The sequence below is a fragment of the Odontesthes bonariensis genome, chromosome 1 (assembly GCF_027942865.1).
Source record: "Odontesthes bonariensis isolate fOdoBon6 chromosome 1, fOdoBon6.hap1, whole genome shotgun sequence".
Taxonomy (NCBI): Eukaryota; Metazoa; Chordata; class Actinopteri; order Atheriniformes; family Atherinopsidae; genus Odontesthes; species Odontesthes bonariensis.
The window spans coordinates 15105029-15123734 of NC_134506.1; the positions used below are offsets into that span (position 1 = coordinate 15105029).

Below are 18706 nucleotides of genomic sequence, written 5' to 3' on the forward strand. Positions count from 1 at the left end.
CTCTGATCTCATCACTTTTCGTTGTGAAGTGTGTATAGCATGTTCCAGGTGTAATTATTAGAGTTTTATGGTCTTTCCCAGACATTGAGCAGTCAGGTTATGTTCTTTCATGACAAAGGAAAAATTGTCAGGCAGCTTCTAACTTTGACCTCCTTTCTTTTGTAATCTTTATGATTTTATTGCCAGAGGGGTGGAAAAAAAGTTTCCACTAAACTGTGTCATCAAACGTTTTGCAAGTGACTTACCTGGAACCGAAGGGTTCCGCTCAAAATGCCACCTCCACAAATGACAATTTTATTTTTACCTAAAAAAGTAACCAAATTTGAAGACAGAGACAATAGTCGCTCTTTCTTACATATAACTGATCATTTGTGGTTACAGTGGAACAGTGACTTTGATAACGTGTTCATTTACTGAACCTGTAAAGGAGAGTTTAACACTGTTTCTGTTAACAGTGAAAGGTTTTCTGAAAAGTCCTGTTAAGAAACCTCCAGCTCTCAAAGCTCCTGATCCTCTTACATCACCACCAAGGAGCCGGTTTTATCTCCGACCCCATACAAACAAAACTAATCACATCAAACACATTGCGTGCACACAATACACACTGTGTACCTGCCACATCCTTTAATCATTCTTTTCAGAATATCCTGAGAAATCCACTGTTTTGTCATACGTCTGGGAGCAAAGAGCAGGCAAAACAGGTTACATCACATCACACAGTAGTAGGAGAAGTATTCAGAGGACACTAAATTCTCCATTATAGTAAAAGTCCTGCAATGACTGTTATTGAAGTTGACTGTTATTGAATCTAAAAGTGGTAAAAGTGAAAATATTTACTGCAGAAAAGTGGCACTGGTGGATATAACACTATTGTTTATTATTCCGTTATGTTATTACTAAATGTGCATTGATATGAAAGTTGTGTTCAATAGCTGTAATAGATCAATTGGAGTCAAACTATAGCCCACTGCAACTAATGATTTATGTCATTATAGGTTAAGTTGCTGATTATTTTATTAATAAAATGGCTGTTTAGTTTGCAATAATTCAGAAATTGGCACTGTCTCATTGTTTGCTTTGTCCACCCAACAGCACAAACCCTTTAATGATCAAAATTCTTCCAAGTCTGCTTGTCCTTCACAGCTTTTTAACCCTGACATACCTTTTGGTCAAACTATTGATGTTGTAACAATGCGCAGCATCTCATGAACATATATTCACATGAATGTGTGTAATTGATGCTGGTTCCATCCCAGATCTGGATCAAAGTGTAGGCTACACCATCCACCACATCCAGGTCAGTGTTGGCAATATTACATACAGTCGATATACTGTCACATGTCACTGACACTGCTCTTTGGAGGAAACCTTTCACACAGCAGAATGACATGTGGATGTGACGGTAAAAGGTATTTTGTAGCAACATGTTCCTTTATTGTTTGCTGATCTTAATTCACCTTTGAGCAGCAGCGCATTGACATACTTCTGCTGACACAGGAGGAGCGAAACATCTTGGAACAGAAAGCAGTGAGATGAAACATCCAGTCCATTGTGGGTATGTGGGGGAAGAGAACAAATCACACAGGAGTCGGAGACAGAATAAAACCAGATCCTCTAAAGATTTCCCTGGGATTTGTCACCTATGTATATAGTAAATCGAACCACAAAAGGATCTCATTGCATGAACATGTTTGCCCCCTGCACTAGAGAATAATCACAGTGGGGAAGTCTTCTAACACTTTCTCTGCGTAGGCCTCTTTCACAACAATGTTAAATACCAGAGATGCGTGGTATCTGAAGCAAACAGGGTGTGTATGGATGATATAGGTCCTGTATGTGTCAAGTGGCTACTCACAAGGATGTAAGAATTCCTGCTCTGTTTTGAGCCATTCTGCACCTTGGCTTCGGGTCCGGTGAGACAGAATGTCATATAACAGCAGATACTCAGAGGGTTAAACAGAGGAAGCATCATAGATCAGTACCGGTCATTTCAACTGCTTATCTGGAAGCAGGCCTTATTGCTTCTGTAAGTTGTGTTATGTAAGGTTTTTTCTAATGTACACATGCAGAGTAATCAATAATTAATTAATTAACGCCATCTAACAAGTGAATTCAGTACAATCAGACAAATTTGCACTGCATGCATCACAGATCATTAAATACTGTCTCAGGAAGAAGTAATAGGTCTTTGGCAACGCAAAAACAATCACACAACGGAAAACCCACAGCTTGCCCTCATGTCCTCACACATCCATTTAAATATTTTCATAACATACCGCTTGTCTTGACCCTGCAGAAGTCTGGTTTGAATATCAAACAAATGCACAAGCTCACGTGTCCCTACAGTCCAAACATACAGTCTATCAAGATGCCAGGTTCTGCCATATGACGAACAGATCAAGATCCAGCATTTCAGGCAGAACACAGCAAACCCAATGATTTATAGTTAGTGTCAGTGAGTGGACACTAGTTGAAAAGAGGAAATTCTGGTTTGTGGGGCAAGAAAGGAGGAAAACAGGCAACTGCTGTTCCCTGGCATTTGTAAATTCACAACTTCGTGAACTCCCAACAGATACTGACCATTAAAGTGAGCAGTAAAGCATAGAGACTCACCTTCAAAGGACAAACACATTACAGCGTCATCCTGTGCCAGCTCTGTTCAGTGGAAAACAGTGAACTCATGGCTGTCCAGCACTTGTGAAGATTTCAACAAGGTGTTTGCATGTGTAATCCTGTATTTTTCATGATTTTGATGTTTTTTCTAATCTAAATTAGCAGAATATTTACATCTAGTCCCTTGATTTGACCTGGCAGATATAATTAATGAATTCACAAGTCTGGGTTCACAGAAATCTCTCTCAGGAAATGGAATCTACCAAGTTTCGGCACCGGCACAGGCCACAAAGTGCGAGAGGGAAACAGGGAGAGGTGGTGGCAAAAGACTCTAGTGGATTTGACACACTGACAAGCCAAACCATACACAGAGCAGTCTCCTCCCCTCTCTGGACTGGCCTATATTAACTTTCCATGGAGCTCCACCTCACAACTAAAGGCACATGGAGGAGGACAAAACACAGCCAAGGCTCTGAGAATACATTCACGTACTCACACATTTACAGATACTGGACTGCACTGAAAGCTTTCATCTTGTCGTTTTGGACTAACTTTGTGGATACAGGAATCATTCTCTTGGATGGAATATTAACTTTCTTAAACCATGTTGCTCCTGTTGTCTCAGGAGAATTTCAGCCTTGGTAAGTAGCACGAAGATTTTCAACAAGAAACAAACAGACAGTTGTGATATTGAAGGTATTTCTGTTTTTGTCAATGAATTAGGCAAATACCTTAAGAAGTTGTGTAGATTAAATAATAATGAAAAAAAAGTTTTTATACTTTGATTGATCGAGACATGAATGAATGAAAAGAGACACTCAGATTCCCTGTAATAGTGCAAGTGTGTTAAAGAGTCACTCTACTCAGCACAACAGTATGTCCAAAACTTCATATTAAGTAGTCTGCCCTACAAACAAGTCTCCTGAATGTACTGTGTTTGTTTTGGGTAATAGATTGTTATAGAGTGCTATTCGTAAGTGTGAGTGGCAAAAATAGATGACCCCTAGTCAGATTTGTTGGAGTAGGACTTTATGTCAACTGTCTCATGATATAACAAGACAAACCAGCAGAACAGACTAAAATGAGCAAAATGTTACTGCTTGGAAGATTTTTTTTTTTTATGCCATCCCAAAAACAATCAAAGGGAGAAGGGTTTATTTTATTTGAGATGCAGTATGAAACTTTACCTTGGGACCTCCATTTGTGGATCTACAGCCCATGTAGGGCAAAGAGTATTCTCAGGGCAAGCAAGCACCTTATCTTACTAATCTGACTTTTACTTATTAATGCAGCTTTTAGCACAAACAATCAGTGATACCTATGGAATTGGCCAAACACCAGGACAAGGAATCACATTAATGCACTCAGATTAAAGAAATTTCAAACTGTCTTACTTTGTTACTGCTTTCCTTGGGATATGGGGGAGTATTGGCTGGATGGCTAAAAGCAGGATACAGGTTGAAAATGTGCTATCAGAAAACATCAAAGACCCATCAGAGCAATGGCAATCAAGCAGCTGTGGACCTCTGATAAAGGCTGGGAAACTAATATCGGATCAATGATGTATTAGTTCAGTAACATTAACAAAATCCACCTTAAGCTCACAATGCGTTGGCTGTGTTGCATTTATGGCATCTTCATTTAGCCTAATTCTTGCTTTAAAATCCAGGAAATCATCCATAATTATCTTATTACATAACAGTACGTCTTTGTGAACAGTGAGCAGGGTCAAATATCATTAAAAATATTAATATCACATAAAACAATCCCATGAAAAGTTGGCCATATATCACGTCTTTCTCTATATGTCTGTCTCTCCGGCTCTGTCGCACCACGTTCAGTCCGCATGCAGTTTCTGTTCTCCATCGCAGAGCCCATCCCGGCCTGTGAGAGGCATCTGCATTCTCCGACACATGGATTCTCACATGGTCTGCATGCGGATGCTGATGCAGACTGCTGCGGTTGTGGTGCTGCCTGCCGACCCGCCCACGCTGCCGATCCATTCACAGCATCCACACTGACAGTCTGGACCAGGCAACAGTCTGACGGAGGGTTATGAAAAGTGAGAAATAATGCGTTCTCTGATCTGTCACTCTGGATGCATAAGCCTCATGGAGATGCGATGTGAGAGGGGATTCCTATAAGAAGAACACATTGCGCACCTGGGGGACAGATGGACTTTCTAAATCCGTAAGCGGCAGTGAGTGGCCCGGGCGGGGGATTTTTCTCAACGACAAGGCTAATCCAATACTGCGTGCAAAACAAAAATAGATAACAGCCTTTGGACCAATACTGAAAAAACAGGGCTTAAATGCAAAGAAGGAACAAAACAACGGATAGGTAGCCATATTTTTTTTTAAATGCACGTCTGAGATAGAGAAAGAAAAAGCAGAAATGTCTATAGGCTATACTGCAAGGTCTAAAGAGGCCGACATTTTCTGCAATGTGCTTATTTTGGAAAGGATGTAAACTAACATCAAGAAAGACCCGAAATTCAGTCCAATAATTTTGTAGCACAGGGAATGAAACTGAATTGGTATAAAATCCTTCATAGGGCTGCATTATCATTTTAAATGAATACACTTGTAGGCCTGCACACTACGCTGCACACTAAGCTGCACATTCACATCTTGATCCATGCCATCGTTGCGATTTGTACCCGTTTCTATGTAAGCCATTAACATGTCATCATTAAACAGGATTTTGAATCTACCGCTATCGCGTGATCTCCAACTTCAAACAAACGTTTTTGAATGACTCCTGCTGCTTTCACGTACTGCTCGAAGCTCCCATGTCCGCTACACAATGTTCCGTGCGGCGCCTGTCTGATGGGCGAGTCTGCGGCGGACTCATACAGGGATGCCACCGGTCTGCACTGCTAAAATAAGTTTTATTAGTAGCTTTTGGTTTATTTTCAACTGTATGTTGTAATGCACCATTTTTTTTCAATTTTGGAAAAATAGCATTAAAAGATGAGCTATTGAATGAAAGATGCAACAGAGAATGGGTGCACAGTGTTTCTGGGATGGTTAGATATGTTTAAAAAGTTATGTGTCGGCAAACGTTATTACTACATCTGAATTGGCACATTTAATGTTTTATCTGAATAGTGAACCAGCTTAACCTGACTGTGGACTCAGAATTTTAATATTCTATTAGATGTGGAAATATCATTACTCAGTTCCAAGTAAGTTAAAAGCATTCTTAAATATACTGACTATGTGACCTAATAACAGGCAAAACATATTTCAGCATATTTCGGCAAATCAACTCGCGCCTCCGACAATCCATGAATGCAGCCCTGTGACGTCAGCACAGCCTTTCATAGCCAGCCTAAATGGCGATTGCAGCAGATCCGCAGAGCTCGGGGAGCGGAGCGCACTCAAACCTTTTCTGGGTTTGATTTACATAATAACCGAATTAATGCAACGAATAAGGACTGTAAGTAATTTGTTCCACGTCTATTCTTGCCACTGTTATATACACCATTTGGGATTACACCGCAGATTTACTGTCGTTTCGAGCGGTTTAGTCGGCCTCGGCTTTGTGTTGCTTAGCGCTGGGAAAGCTGTACCACGTAGTCAAAAGCCTCCGCCAACAACGACTCCTTTGTTCACGCTGTTGGCGGATTTCTTTTAAATGTTGCGTTTGATATTCGTCAAATAGACAACGCGTACAGATAGCTGTTTTCTTTGTATAATGTCCTTTGTGATAGTGTTACTTGCTGGGAGCGGGTATGTGATTAATTAATACCAAGTCGACGGAGCTCTTGAGAGCGGCTTGTCTGTATGTTTCCATTCTTGTCGTTGAACCGCCACGCACTCGTTGACCCCACAAAGGCCGAAACGCGCGGCATCAACTCCGGATTGAAGCCGTCTTTTTTCCCTTTAAGATAAGGTGTCAGCATTCCTGCTATATATTAACCTTGGTCAAACATCCGTGTGCTTTCTTAAAAAAATTATCGATACCCAGAAACCGGACTAGCAAGCGCCTTTACCGGGTAGAGGAGGGGCTAATTTCTCTCACGGCACCGGGTTTGTAGCGAAAGCCGGTAATCGAGTCATGGGAATAACCTAATTCCACGCTGGGGTTTAAACCCCTTGAGCCTTTATTTTGGTTGTGGTTTTCTCACCATTTGTCTTATGTGTTTTTTTTCTTCTCTAGGTTATAACCAAGTAAAATGGAGGATAGTTTTGATTGTGACTGTGGCGAGCTCGAGCCACCTGATCACTGAGGGTGAAAAACTCCTTTGAAGACTTAAAGGCCAGACTCATTTAAATTGTATAGATCAGGTGACTTGACAGAAAGAAAGGGGAGAGAGAGAGAAAACTAATTTAAAAAAAGGAAAATAAAAATAAAAAGTTGTGCATTTTGGCACACATGAAGCTGCTCAGGACCAGTCATACACTGAATGTATCTGCACTGTGAGGATGCAACTACATGTTTTTATAGTTTAAGTCCCAGTGCTTTTTTATTTTTATGCTTTTGTTATTCTTAAAGAAAGACTAAATTGGCCTCAAAGTTCATTCCATTGCAGTCTGTTAACACTAGTTTACTAAGACCTGTTCAGTTAATGCTATCCACACACAAAGGATAGGAGAAGGAATTCATCTTTTAACATTTCTCTTCCAAATTCAACATGGAAAGAAATTATGATTACACATTAGTGCCCCACGTCTGACAGTGACGGCAAGCCAGGGGGATTTTGTAGTCGTCTGTATAGGGGTTCAGTTAGCTCAGCCTCTGAAGCAGGGGAGGAATTATCAGAATTCCTCTGTTGGTGTTAAACTTGGGCTTCAAACAGGCCAGGGTACAGGTGTGAGAAATAGCAGTAGCTTGGTGTAAGAGCCTAAAAGCAGTCACCATGGCAGAGAAGTTTGAGTCGCTCATGAATATCCACGGCTTTGACCTGGGCTCTCGCTACATGGACTTGAAGCCTCTGGGCTACGGAGGGAATGGCCTGGTGTTCTCAGCTGTTGACACGGACTGTGACAAACGTGTAGCTGTGAAGAAAATCATCTTGACCGATCCCCAGAGCGTGAAGCACGCCCTGCGGGAAATCAAGATAATCAGACGGCTTGACCACGACAACATTGTCAAGGTACGGTGTACGATTCAAAAGTAAGACGGAATGCTTATCTCATCGATAACTGGGGCAGATTTATTCATTTATTTTGAATGACCTTTTGTGTCACCAGGTGTTTGAGACACTGGGCCCCAGCGGTCGCAGGCTAACAGAGGATGTGGTGTCTCTGACTGAGGTCAACTCGGTCTACATCGTACAAGAGTACATGGAGACTGACCTGCGTCAGCTGCTGGAGAGGGGCCTTCTGTCCGAGGGCCATGCCAGGCTCTTCATGTACCAGCTCCTGCGGGGCCTCAAGTACATCCACTCTGCCAATGTGCTGCACCGTGACCTCAAGCCTGCCAACCTGTTTGTTAACACAGAGGACCTGGTACTGGAAATCGGGGACTTCGGGCTGGCCCGCATCATGGATCCCCACTACTCTCACAAGGTAGGGCCATTACTGCTGTCTGCTGCAGCTGTGTTAAGAGAGTCTGTTATTTTTTCTTTCTTTTTTTTTTCTTTTTGTTGTTGTTGTGGGATTTCATGATGTATGATAACAGCGCTGTGTAGGCTGTAGTTCTACGCTTTCTGTTCCGCGATGGGTACTCTGTTAGGGGATGTTTATTGCCCGGTAATGTGGAGCTCCCCAGGGTGACGTAGTTTTTCACAGCAGGAAGTAAACAAGACAGGATGTTGGTCCTTATGGTAACGCCTCTTGTTTCCCTTCTCAGGAGAAGCAAGGCTGGAAAACCCTACGGTTCTTTCCATTACATAAATTTTACATAACAAAACAATTATTTGAATTTTTTAATTGCAATATAGTTACAAAACATTTGTTAAAATTTTAGGAATTGCTTAAAGTCTCATGGGGTTCACAGTGTATTACCTCATTTTAGCCAGTTGGAGGGTCTGTATTGCCCTTGTGGCTTGCTGTCACCTTTATAAAGGGATGAGGAAATTCCAGTCATTGACCATATGGTGACGTGAGGACATGCAGGTTGGCCAGTCAACACCCCCCACCCCTGTTGCGCTCTCTGTAGTTGTTGGATCTCCTTTAAGGCGGTCAGATGCTTACACGTGTCTCAGATTAGTCATTGGATTGTCTGAAGTGGGCTCACGTGATGTGAATCCACTGGCTGGTTCAGCCTCAGATCACAGCCAGGAGCCCTCCAAGTCATGAAACGCTTCAGACTGACTTGCGCACACTTGTTCACCACAGCTGTTGCTTTTTTTTTTTGTTCCCCATAACCTCTAACTGTGTTTTTTTGACTCATGATGAATCTGACTTCTGTGCTCGTATGAGTCATATCTATGGTGGAGACAGTATGTCACAATGCAATGGGTAGAGGAAGATGAAGGCTCATAGTTGACGGAAAAAAACGTGAGAGTTTCTCAAGCGCAGTTCAGTGACTGTAACCAGTCACCAGCCATGAAGCTGGGTTAACCATGTGGGCGGTTTCCATCTGTATAAGGTTTTTTTTTTTTTTTTTTTTTTTTTCTTTTGTCTGATAAGAAGCATCCAGGCAAGTGGGTATTGAAAAGCTGCTTGCTAAGGGGGGTCAGCTCTCTTGTGTTTAACTGTTGTCTGCTGTAGCACTACAGCAGACTACTGCTGAGTTTTTGTCAAAGATGCAAATACTGGATGTTTAGTCTGTGATTACTGTTGCGGGTTTTAACCTGTCATTTCTGAACAATGTTGCTGCGATTCTGTCTCCTCTGCCGTAACAGTGTTGGGGGAGGTAGAGCTGAATCATGGCACCCATTTTCGCTTGATATGCGTGTTTGGTGCCTCGTACCAAACGAGGCTTTTTTTTAAAAAAACTACACTCATCACATCTATTTGACAATATGGTGGCCAGTGAGTGTGGAGGCGTTAAAAGCAAATGTGGCCAGAGCTGGCTGGACATTATGTGGGGCTGGGCGATTTTGAGAAAAACAATAATCTCGATTAGTGTTTGCTGTATCTCGATATACGATATATATCTCGATATCTATGCAGGAAAAAATAATATAAAAAAAGAAAAAAATCGCACCAAATTCAGCAAAGTTTTTTTTTTTTTATTGAAGTGCAAACAGGTAGGCAGCCAAGTGCCTAGAGGTAGGTACTAGTAACAAAGTGCTTGTGCACCATTTTTAACATTATCAAACCAAGGAAGAAATATATTGCCTTATTGTAATTATAAACATAAAATCTGAGGGTAGACAGTTATATAGTGGAGCGCAGTGTTTCCCACAGATGTGAAGGCAATGTGTGGTGGATTGAAGCAGCAAACATTCAGTGTAAGAGTGTTAAAAAACTACTTTATTTGATTCACAGCTGCTAGTGTTTTGACCTCGACAACCCAACTACATTTTTTTTTGTTTTTACGACAAACTTGCGACTAGTTAACTTTATAAAGAAGGCGTAATCGCGTGTTTGCTACGGGACGGGACGGGACAACATTGTATTCAAAATATAAACTATTTTTATAGGACTTTTTAATGTGTGATTTTATAAAGGTGCACGTGATACCAACCTTTCGTGAATTTCTCCAGCCGTCTTTCGGTTGAGCCAGAGCTATAGAGCTAATCTAACGCGACGCTGAGCTAGCAAGCTTCCAGGGAAGCAGCGAGGGGAGGGGCTGTGTGTGTGTGTAGGCTATGCGAGAGAGACGCGAGGGACAGAGAGAGACGGAGGCAGAGCAGGGAAAGGAAATGCATGCAGCTTAACGAATACGAGTATTTTTTTTAAATAGCGTTAAAAAAATAATAATAACGAAACGCCATATGTGGCAGCCGGTGTTGAATCTGTGGCGCACCGCCACGAATTAGTATATGTGTGGGAAACACTGGGAGCGGACAGCTCCACAGCACAGAAGGAAAATCAGAGTGGCGAAATCTTGTTCATTTAGGTTCTACAGCATTAACTCGAGAAATTCGATATGTCAAAATCTTTCTCGATTTCATAAAACATCTCGAGAAATCGTAAAACTCGATTAATCGCCCAGTCCTAACATTACGGCAGAATCACTGGGGGCAAATATGGTTTAATAAACCGCCTCTGCGTCAGAGTGAGACAGCAGCTGGGTGACTGAGTGCATGCTATTTGAATAACGTATCTAAATAAAGAAGTGCTCTTTTTCCAGTAAACCTCAGATTCTGGGATGGTTTCAGTTGCATATCTGCAGCCATGCATCAGTGACATAGGTTTGACTAATTGTTTTCCCCACCTTTTCTTACCCCATGCCTTTCTTTTTCCTTTGTGTGGATTACTAAAAGACATAAAATCAATTTAATTTTGGCTTTCATTAAACCTGCATGACTTTGTTTAGAGTTGAAGTACCTGTATGCCTGGGCTCACTGTTTTCAGAAGACGATCTCTTACTGCAAGTGTGAGCTTTAAGGTTGGCCCGTATGTTGGCTCGGGTTCAAGAATGACAAGAACTCGCGTGCACTCAACCAACTTCTCCAATCCAGATTCCCCTCCTTTTCCCAGCCAGCCCTTTGTGCGGGTGTGGGGGGGGGAGGGTTTGGGGGCATGCTCAGGGCCTATTTTTGTAGCCCATCTAAAGTTTGTGTTCATTTCCAGTTGTGGCCTGCCCTTCATTGGGAGCTAAACTTCTGTTCATCTTAAATGTGCTGTTTTTGGAGGCTTAGGCTGTATACTGCTACAGGATAATGCAACAAACGTAACGTGAACCATATCACATGACTCTGTGTGCCAAAACATGTTGTTTGTAATTCTATGCAGTTTTCACATCACTGTGACTAATCATTTGCTTTGGAAAATGAACAAACCATTGATAAGTAATAGTGATGCTCCGATCGATCGGCTGCCGATCATGATCGGCCGATAATGCCCAAAATAGCCTGATCGGCGATCGGAAAAATATGCCGATCAAAAAACCGATCACGTGACGTAAATTACTAGCTTTTTTTTTTTTTGACGTAAATTACTAGCGACCACTTTCTAATGTGGTACGTGACGTGTGTACAGAACCGAACAGGCAAAACCTCTACAGTGCATCTCAACAACATGACCTCTCTTGTCTGGAATTTCTTCAAAGTGTGTCAGAAAGATGTGAAACTTACTGCGGTCACGCCATCTGCGCTTCGGAGAGGCACGGTTGCGCTAGCTACACTTGAAAATCGAGTGCCCGTTTACATCGCGTCGTACGGTAAAGCGTGTGAGCGATTTATGGTGCATTCAAGTGCACCCCGTAAACTCAGAAATCTATATCGAAGTTATATTTTTCATTTGTTGGAATACATACACCTGTCATTACTTGGTTGTTTTTTTTACTACATTCTTTTTAATGATTAAAACGAAATGATAGAGCAAAATTATTGAAGCATATTCAGAATCAAACTAATTTCTGCATAGTCAGATTTGAAAACTTAATTTAGAACCAAATCAAAATGTTCTCTGCCGACTCCACCAGATTCTTGTTCTACATGTCCCCAGCTACCTCTGTGGTGATTTTCAAGTCATTTCACTGCATCATTGTTTAATAATATGATGTTGAAATCATACCCAATGAATGGTGTATATGGGCAGATTAAAATATTAATAGAAAATAAAAAAAACAATTGTTTTCTGCAAACTTCACCAGATTCATGTTCTACATGTCCCCAGCTACCTCTGGTGGTTTAATTTCTATAAATGGTGCACTCTCTGCTAGATGAAAAGCATGGAAATGTCAGATTCCTTCCGTGATCGGCAGTGATCGGCAATCGGGCAGATCATGATTTTGGTGATCGGTGATCGGTCCAAAAAATGCTGATCGGAGCATCACTAATAAGTAATGATAATGTACCTCTGTAGAAAGTCTTTTGGGTTGTTACTTAAAGTCATAGTAGTTGAACTTAAGCAAACCTGTAAAGAAAAAAAATTTTGATAATCAGGATCATGTGTTTACTTGTGGCTTGGTGGGAAAAGTCAGTTATTTGAGATACAAGGGATTTTTTTCTTTTCTTTCAGTGGTTTTATAAGGAGGGTTCACTGAGGTCCTTTCTGCCACACAAATTTCCTGCAACTCAAAACCGCAAGTGCAGTAACACTCTAAACCACATATTTGACCCAGTTGTCATGCCAGCAACAGGCCTGTCTGGCATCAGTCGGGTTTGGGAGTCAACCTAAAACTTAGTGAATTTCAGAGAGAGGGTGTCACTTATTTTCTCAGATACCTACTTTGTTGTAACTAGAAGTAGTTTTAACATGATCTGCAACAACTCAAACCATCCTGTATAACAGAGATCTCTCGTGTAACAAGTAGTCGCTTATGTCCATTGTCACCATAGATGTTTGACGCTCTGCTTATCCACTTTGAAGTACAACTCTTGAACAGTGAAATGACTCATGTGGGTGGGTCATAGCTAAGCTACATTGAGTGCCAGCAAGGACATCAATGGTTTTAGTGTTCATTTACAAGCTGTAACCTAGAGCTTGACTTGCGTGTGATCTTTTCCTTCTTTGTGATCCTGCTTTTACTGATATCTGGTCTGACCTGCTACATGAAGTTAAAACTATCGCAGTCTGACACACTGTGAACCTGTTATGAGTCATATGTCAACCTATTCTGATCTAGATCATGTAGTCAAGTTATTCACCAACTATGGCCTGAGGTGCGAGGTGGTTAATGCTTTGCCTGTGTTTCTTCTCTTTATGATGAGTGGCGAGCCTAGAAATTAGTTAAACAGGTTGACTTCACCTAATGCACTTTATGCCTTTTGGCTCGTAGGTAAACTTTAAGGTCTAGTCCATTGCACACAGAATTGTCCTTATGCAATGACCAAACACTCTCTCTCAAGCTAACATAATTTGCATCCCTCTGGGCTAAGCTGATTGCATGCATTTCTCCACCATAACCACAGTCGCATCAGTCAGCTTTTACCAAGCGGTGTCGCAGAATGGGTGCTGGACAGCCGAGCCAGGTGTCAGTCATCAGGTTTGACCTATCTGTGCGATACTACGTTCTAATTCTGCCTAACCTCTTTTACATGCTGCTCTCAGACAAAAAAAGATCATCTGGTTACCTGGAGCAAGGAGTTTTTGTCTGCATTGTGTGCCATTTATAGGTCCATTGAAACAAGGGCTGGCAGTGGAGTGATGTATGTCAGGATGGTGTTACATTGAGTATCTGAGGCTAAATTTGGGCTGAAACGTGAGCTTCACTCAGTGGTGAGCTGGCCATGTTGGTCTCACCACAAACTACCACTGCATATGGGGGTAAGACAGGGGGCGACAAGGGTGTTATTTTACCACTTCCCCTCCCCCGGTGTATGCATGCACACACAGGCCAGTTTCTTTTGTTTAGTGTCCTGTGACTAGTCAGGCACTGTTTGGGAGTGAAGAGCAGGCTGGTGTCACTGGTGTGGCATTGGGGGATTATCCTGCTCTCTCAGACTGCTGACATGGCCTGCACGTGTCTGAAATCCCCCTTTTCAGCCTTTTTTTTTTCTCTCTCTTTTGGGTCTTTGTCATCATGCTGTGTTGTGTACGTGACGAGCACAGAGCACGTCTGTTAAGTGGATGGCACCACGTTTTCAGAGTTTAGACAGACTAGCAGGCATGGTTATCACATCTCTGCCTGAGTATCGTATCTGTGAATGTGGACACACAGTTTATAAATGCTTTTTCAAGAAGAAGTGTGTGTGTGGGAATCATGCTATCCGTACCTTGTCCCCCCTGTTTTAAATTAATTGTTTTATCAATGGCTCCAATATGTCTCCTGCTATCACAGGGCCATCTCTCTGAAGGTCTCGTCACAAAGTGGTACAGATCTCCTCGCCTGCTGCTCTCTCCTAACAACTACACAAAAGCCATTGACATGTGGGCAGCTGGCTGCATCTTTGCCGAGATGCTCACGGGGAAAACCCTCTTTGCAGGTAAATTTTCATATGTCAGACCCGCCGAATCACCTCCTGTGCAAACATAAAGGAGAGCAGCTTGCTTAATATAATATACAGCGTTGGTCGAAGGCATATGTTTGTTTAGTCAGTTAATGTCTGTTTAGAAAAGACAGGAGATAGATGCAGAGGGTCTGCTTATGCAATTTATAATAAAGCTGGGTGAAACTGTTTCTGTGTGTGTGTGTAAGAACTGCCTCGAGCTGGACACGAGGCAAATAACAGCTATTCCCATGACCTGCTACGCTTATCCTCGTTCAAACTCAGTCATGCAGGTGTTGAAGGTTGTGTAACTTTTCTAAGAATGAACCCGATGTTTGTCTGTTTGCCCGGTGTTTCAGGAGCCCATGAATTGGAGCAGATGCAGCTGATCCTCGAGTCCATACCTGTACTGCGAGAGGAAGACCGACAAGAGCTCCACAGCGTTATCCCCGTCTTCATCCGCAACGACATGTCGAAGCCTCACATGCCGCTGGACAAGCTGCTGCCGGACGTCAGTCCACAGGGTGAGCACCGCATTGTGTATTCAGGAGTATTTGCCGGCTCATGAAAGGACTCTGATGAAAACAGATGGAAGTCAGGATTTTGTGTATCATATCTTTTGTTTCCTAACGTGACATCTCATTTTCCTCGAAGCCCTGGATTTTCTGGCAAAGATCCTCACCTTTAACCCCATGGATCGTCTGACTGCGGAGGAGGCCCTGGCCCACCCCTATATGGCTGACTACTCCTTCCCCCTGGATGAGCCCGTCTCTCTGCACCCCTTCCACATTGAGGATGAAGTAGATGATATCCTGCTCATGGACCAGAGCCACAGCCACACTTGGGACAGGTACGCTATGTTTGCAAAGTTACCCCTGTTTTGTTTGTTTTGTTTTTTCTCCTGTTTTATATGTTCTATGTATTAATGCGTCTCTATTTCATGCTGAATCAGGTATCATGAGAGCCAGTTTTCGGAGGCTGATTGGCACTTGCAGAGCACCCATGATCCAGATGAAGTTCAGGTTGACCCAAGAGCACTCTCTGATGTCACAGATGAGGAGGAGGTCCAGGTGTGTTGGTTTTCACAAATATTTTCTTTTTGCTTTTGAGTAGTGCTGTGAGGATTTCAGGAGTCATAAAGCAATATGTGACAAGTCTGTATGAAAGGATGTAGGTGGAACTTGCTCCTGACTCGCTTACCTTTACTGTTTGATGTGATATCAAAGGCCTAATATTTTCTTTTTTATGTCCAGGTCGATCCACGTAAATATGCAGACGTTGATCGAGAGAAGTTTCTGGATGAGCCGTCCTTCGACTACTCCACTCTGCTGCTCCCATCCGAGCGGTCTTGGCAGGAAGACCACCATGAGAACAAATACTGTGATCTGCAGTGTAGCCACACATGTAACTACAAGGCCGTGTCACCCTCCTACCTTGACAACCTCATCTGGAGGGATAGTGAAGTCAACCACTACTATGAGCCCAAACTCATCATTGACCTCTCCAACTGGAAGGAGCAACACAACAAGGACAAGGCAGACCGCAAAGCCAAGAGCAAGTGTGAAAAGAATGGGCTCGTAAAGGCCAGGATCGCACTGCAGGAGGCGGAGAAGACCCACAGTCTGGTGGAGAAAGACCAGGTGCAGGAGAAACACCAGACTGAGAGGCCTCAAAGCCAGCAGAACCAAGGCTTTGACTTTGACTCCTTCATCGCCAGCACCATCAAACTGAGCCTGCAGCCCGAGCCCTGTCAGGAGGTGACCCTGATCAGCGACGTGGGCCTTCTTAACGAGCTCAACTTTTCCGTCTCCCAGCTGGAGGCTCCTCGCTCAAGCTCAATGTCAAAAACCATAAGTCAGGAGAAGGAGGAGAAGTGCCTGGTTAACCTCGCCCAGTTAGGTGCAGGAGGGCTGGGAGTCGTTTCCGGGGACTGCGTCTGGCCTGCTCAACCCTGGGAGAGCTTCGGCTCTGGGGAAAGGGTCGAGGAGAACGGCTGTTTGATAGATGAAGCGTGTTGGGACATTCGCAAAGAGGACCATTTCCAGAATGAGAGCACCTACACCAGCTACCTGGACCACTTGTTCAGCCGAAAGGAAGAGGGGGTCGGAGAGACCGTGGCCAGTCCGGAGATGGAGCCCTCGGTGGTGAAAGAGCTTGACGACAGCTTCCTCGACAGTCACACAGAGATTGTGCTTAATATGCAGCTGGACTCTCTGGCCCTGCCTGGCTTTGACAGCCCTGATGACTTGCCTCTAAAATCCATCCAGGCATCCTTCACCCCTTGTGCTGTCAAATGCTCCCCACAAATTGCCCACAAAACATACAGCAGCATCTTCAAGCATCTTAATTAATGAAATATATCTATATATATATATATCCTCCCTCACAGTCCAAAATCTAGGCAGTTTTGTTTTTATTTTTTTTATAATACGGTATATTGTACTTGAATCATTTCATACCTTTTTTTTATCGGTTACTTTTATTATTATTATTATTATTATTATTATTATCATTATTTTCCTTGGAGTTGAGAGGGGTGATTTATTATATTTAAAGAGTTTTGCCATCACTCTGAGCCTTGATCACTTGGCCTTCATGGGTTAATGTCTACGCCCTCATTGCTAAACTGGCATGTCACTCGCACACGTAAGTACTGTAGATGCAGAAATTGCTTGAAGAAAGAAACGGGAACAGAGGATTTAAGAGATGACGTTTGGCTCCTTTGGTCATGACATGGGGAAGGACGGTAGACTAACATTGCTGTGAGCTTTCAAACAGCCTTTCCTGGGAGGGGGATACACATGGGGGGGGGGGGGGGGTTTCTTTTGTTACTTTCCTCAAAGAAATCTTCCTTAACAACCCTTTTCATACTGTAAATCTGACACATGATGCCAGCAGCAACCATTATCGTAGGCGTTAATGTAAATGTGTTATCTACCTCAAGGTAACAGCCGTGAGAGACACTCGAAGCCGCACTAGTGCTTTACACACATGACCATCCTCGTACCATGAAATGAAGTGGTCGCATAGTTGAAATCTGTCTCACTTTGGCATTTTAACATAGTGAAGTGCTTCAGTAATCATTATTTATTTCTAGCAGATGTGCGATATTTATTTTATAAAATGTGTTTTGTCAATGTGATCATTGAAGAGACAGGAGTTGGACAGACTTCCATTTTCATTTCGGCACTATCAGGGTGTGCACGTGCAGATTCATGTGTTCTGTTCTAAAAGTAAGTTGAGGCTTTCCGTTTTCCATCAATGTTCGAATGGATATCATTCTTTGGTTATTTTTTTTAATGTACAGGTGCATTCGGTCCTTCGTGGGAAAACTTCTGTATGGTTTAAAGAAGCGCCTAAAAGTCTTAATTTTTTTTTTTTTTTTTTTTCTATCTAAATGTTGAAAAAAGAAACAAATAAAAAATGCGTGCATGGAGGCAACAGAAAGGTACATCAAAAGTGAAGTTAACGGTGGGTATAATGTACGTCAGTTTTAATTGTACATTTTTGTCAAATTTCTATGTACTTTTTCCAAGCAAGCATGATGAATTAGGTTAAGGTGTAGCATGTAGAACATTTTCGGACTTTTTTTGTAATCATTGGTTCCCCTGTTCTACAAAATATCTCAAAATAAAAATTACTGGCAAAGTTGTCTCGTCTCTCTTCGTTATTTCTGACCTGAGATGTCTCTCTTCCAGCGAACGGTTAAATTGTGTTTTTGTAACTCGAGTTCTGTTTGAGAGAGGGCTGAAAAGATCCTTGATGAGGAAAAAGTGCCGACTGCAGTGCTGCCACGTTTACATTCCACTTCTAATGTCCTTAGGCAGACTCGATTACACTGCGAGCGCTTGCAACTAAGTTTGAACCATTGCTAAATGTAGACTTGGATGAGACTGCTGCCTTTCAGAGCTGGGAGCTTGGTACTAAGATTTCCACCTGCTCTCAAATTAAGATCCAAACCTGAGAAAGAACTGATAAGGTGACGTCTGGTGGTGTGGAAATAATGGAATAGAACGGCCAGGTCGAAGTCCAGACTTATTCGAAGCAAAGTTCTAAGTTAGCTTATTGAAACCAAACGTTCATGTACTTTTATTACTCAGATGTGTAATATTAGTTTAGTTTCCTTAAATCTATTTTTAGTCTTATTTAACTGGA

The 18706-nt window shown here is 42.4% G+C and overlaps 1 protein-coding gene across 3 annotated transcripts; it reads left to right on the top strand.

Annotated features, from left to right (window-relative positions):
- Positions 1-3048: 3048 nt before the first annotated feature.
- Positions 3049-18202, top strand: mapk6 (mitogen-activated protein kinase 6). 3 transcript variants are annotated; one of them, XM_075478687.1, is made up of 8 exons: positions 3049-3254; positions 6778-7714; positions 7812-8129; positions 14404-14548; positions 14911-15075; positions 15206-15401; positions 15504-15621; positions 15805-18202. In XM_075478687.1, exons 2-8 carry the CDS (start codon positions 7478-7480, stop codon positions 16900-16902), a joined length of 2277 nt encoding a protein of 758 aa, XP_075334802.1. In that variant the 5' UTR covers positions 3049-3254; positions 6778-7477; the 3' UTR covers positions 16903-18202. The 3 variants fall into 3 exon arrangements, with proteins under 3 accessions (XP_075334802.1, XP_075334876.1, XP_075334734.1); XM_075478761.1 differs by lacking the exon at positions 3049-3254 and adding an exon at positions 4644-4803; XM_075478619.1 differs by lacking the exon at positions 3049-3254 and adding an exon at positions 5925-6054.
- The last annotated feature ends 504 nt before the right edge of the window (positions 18203-18706 follow it).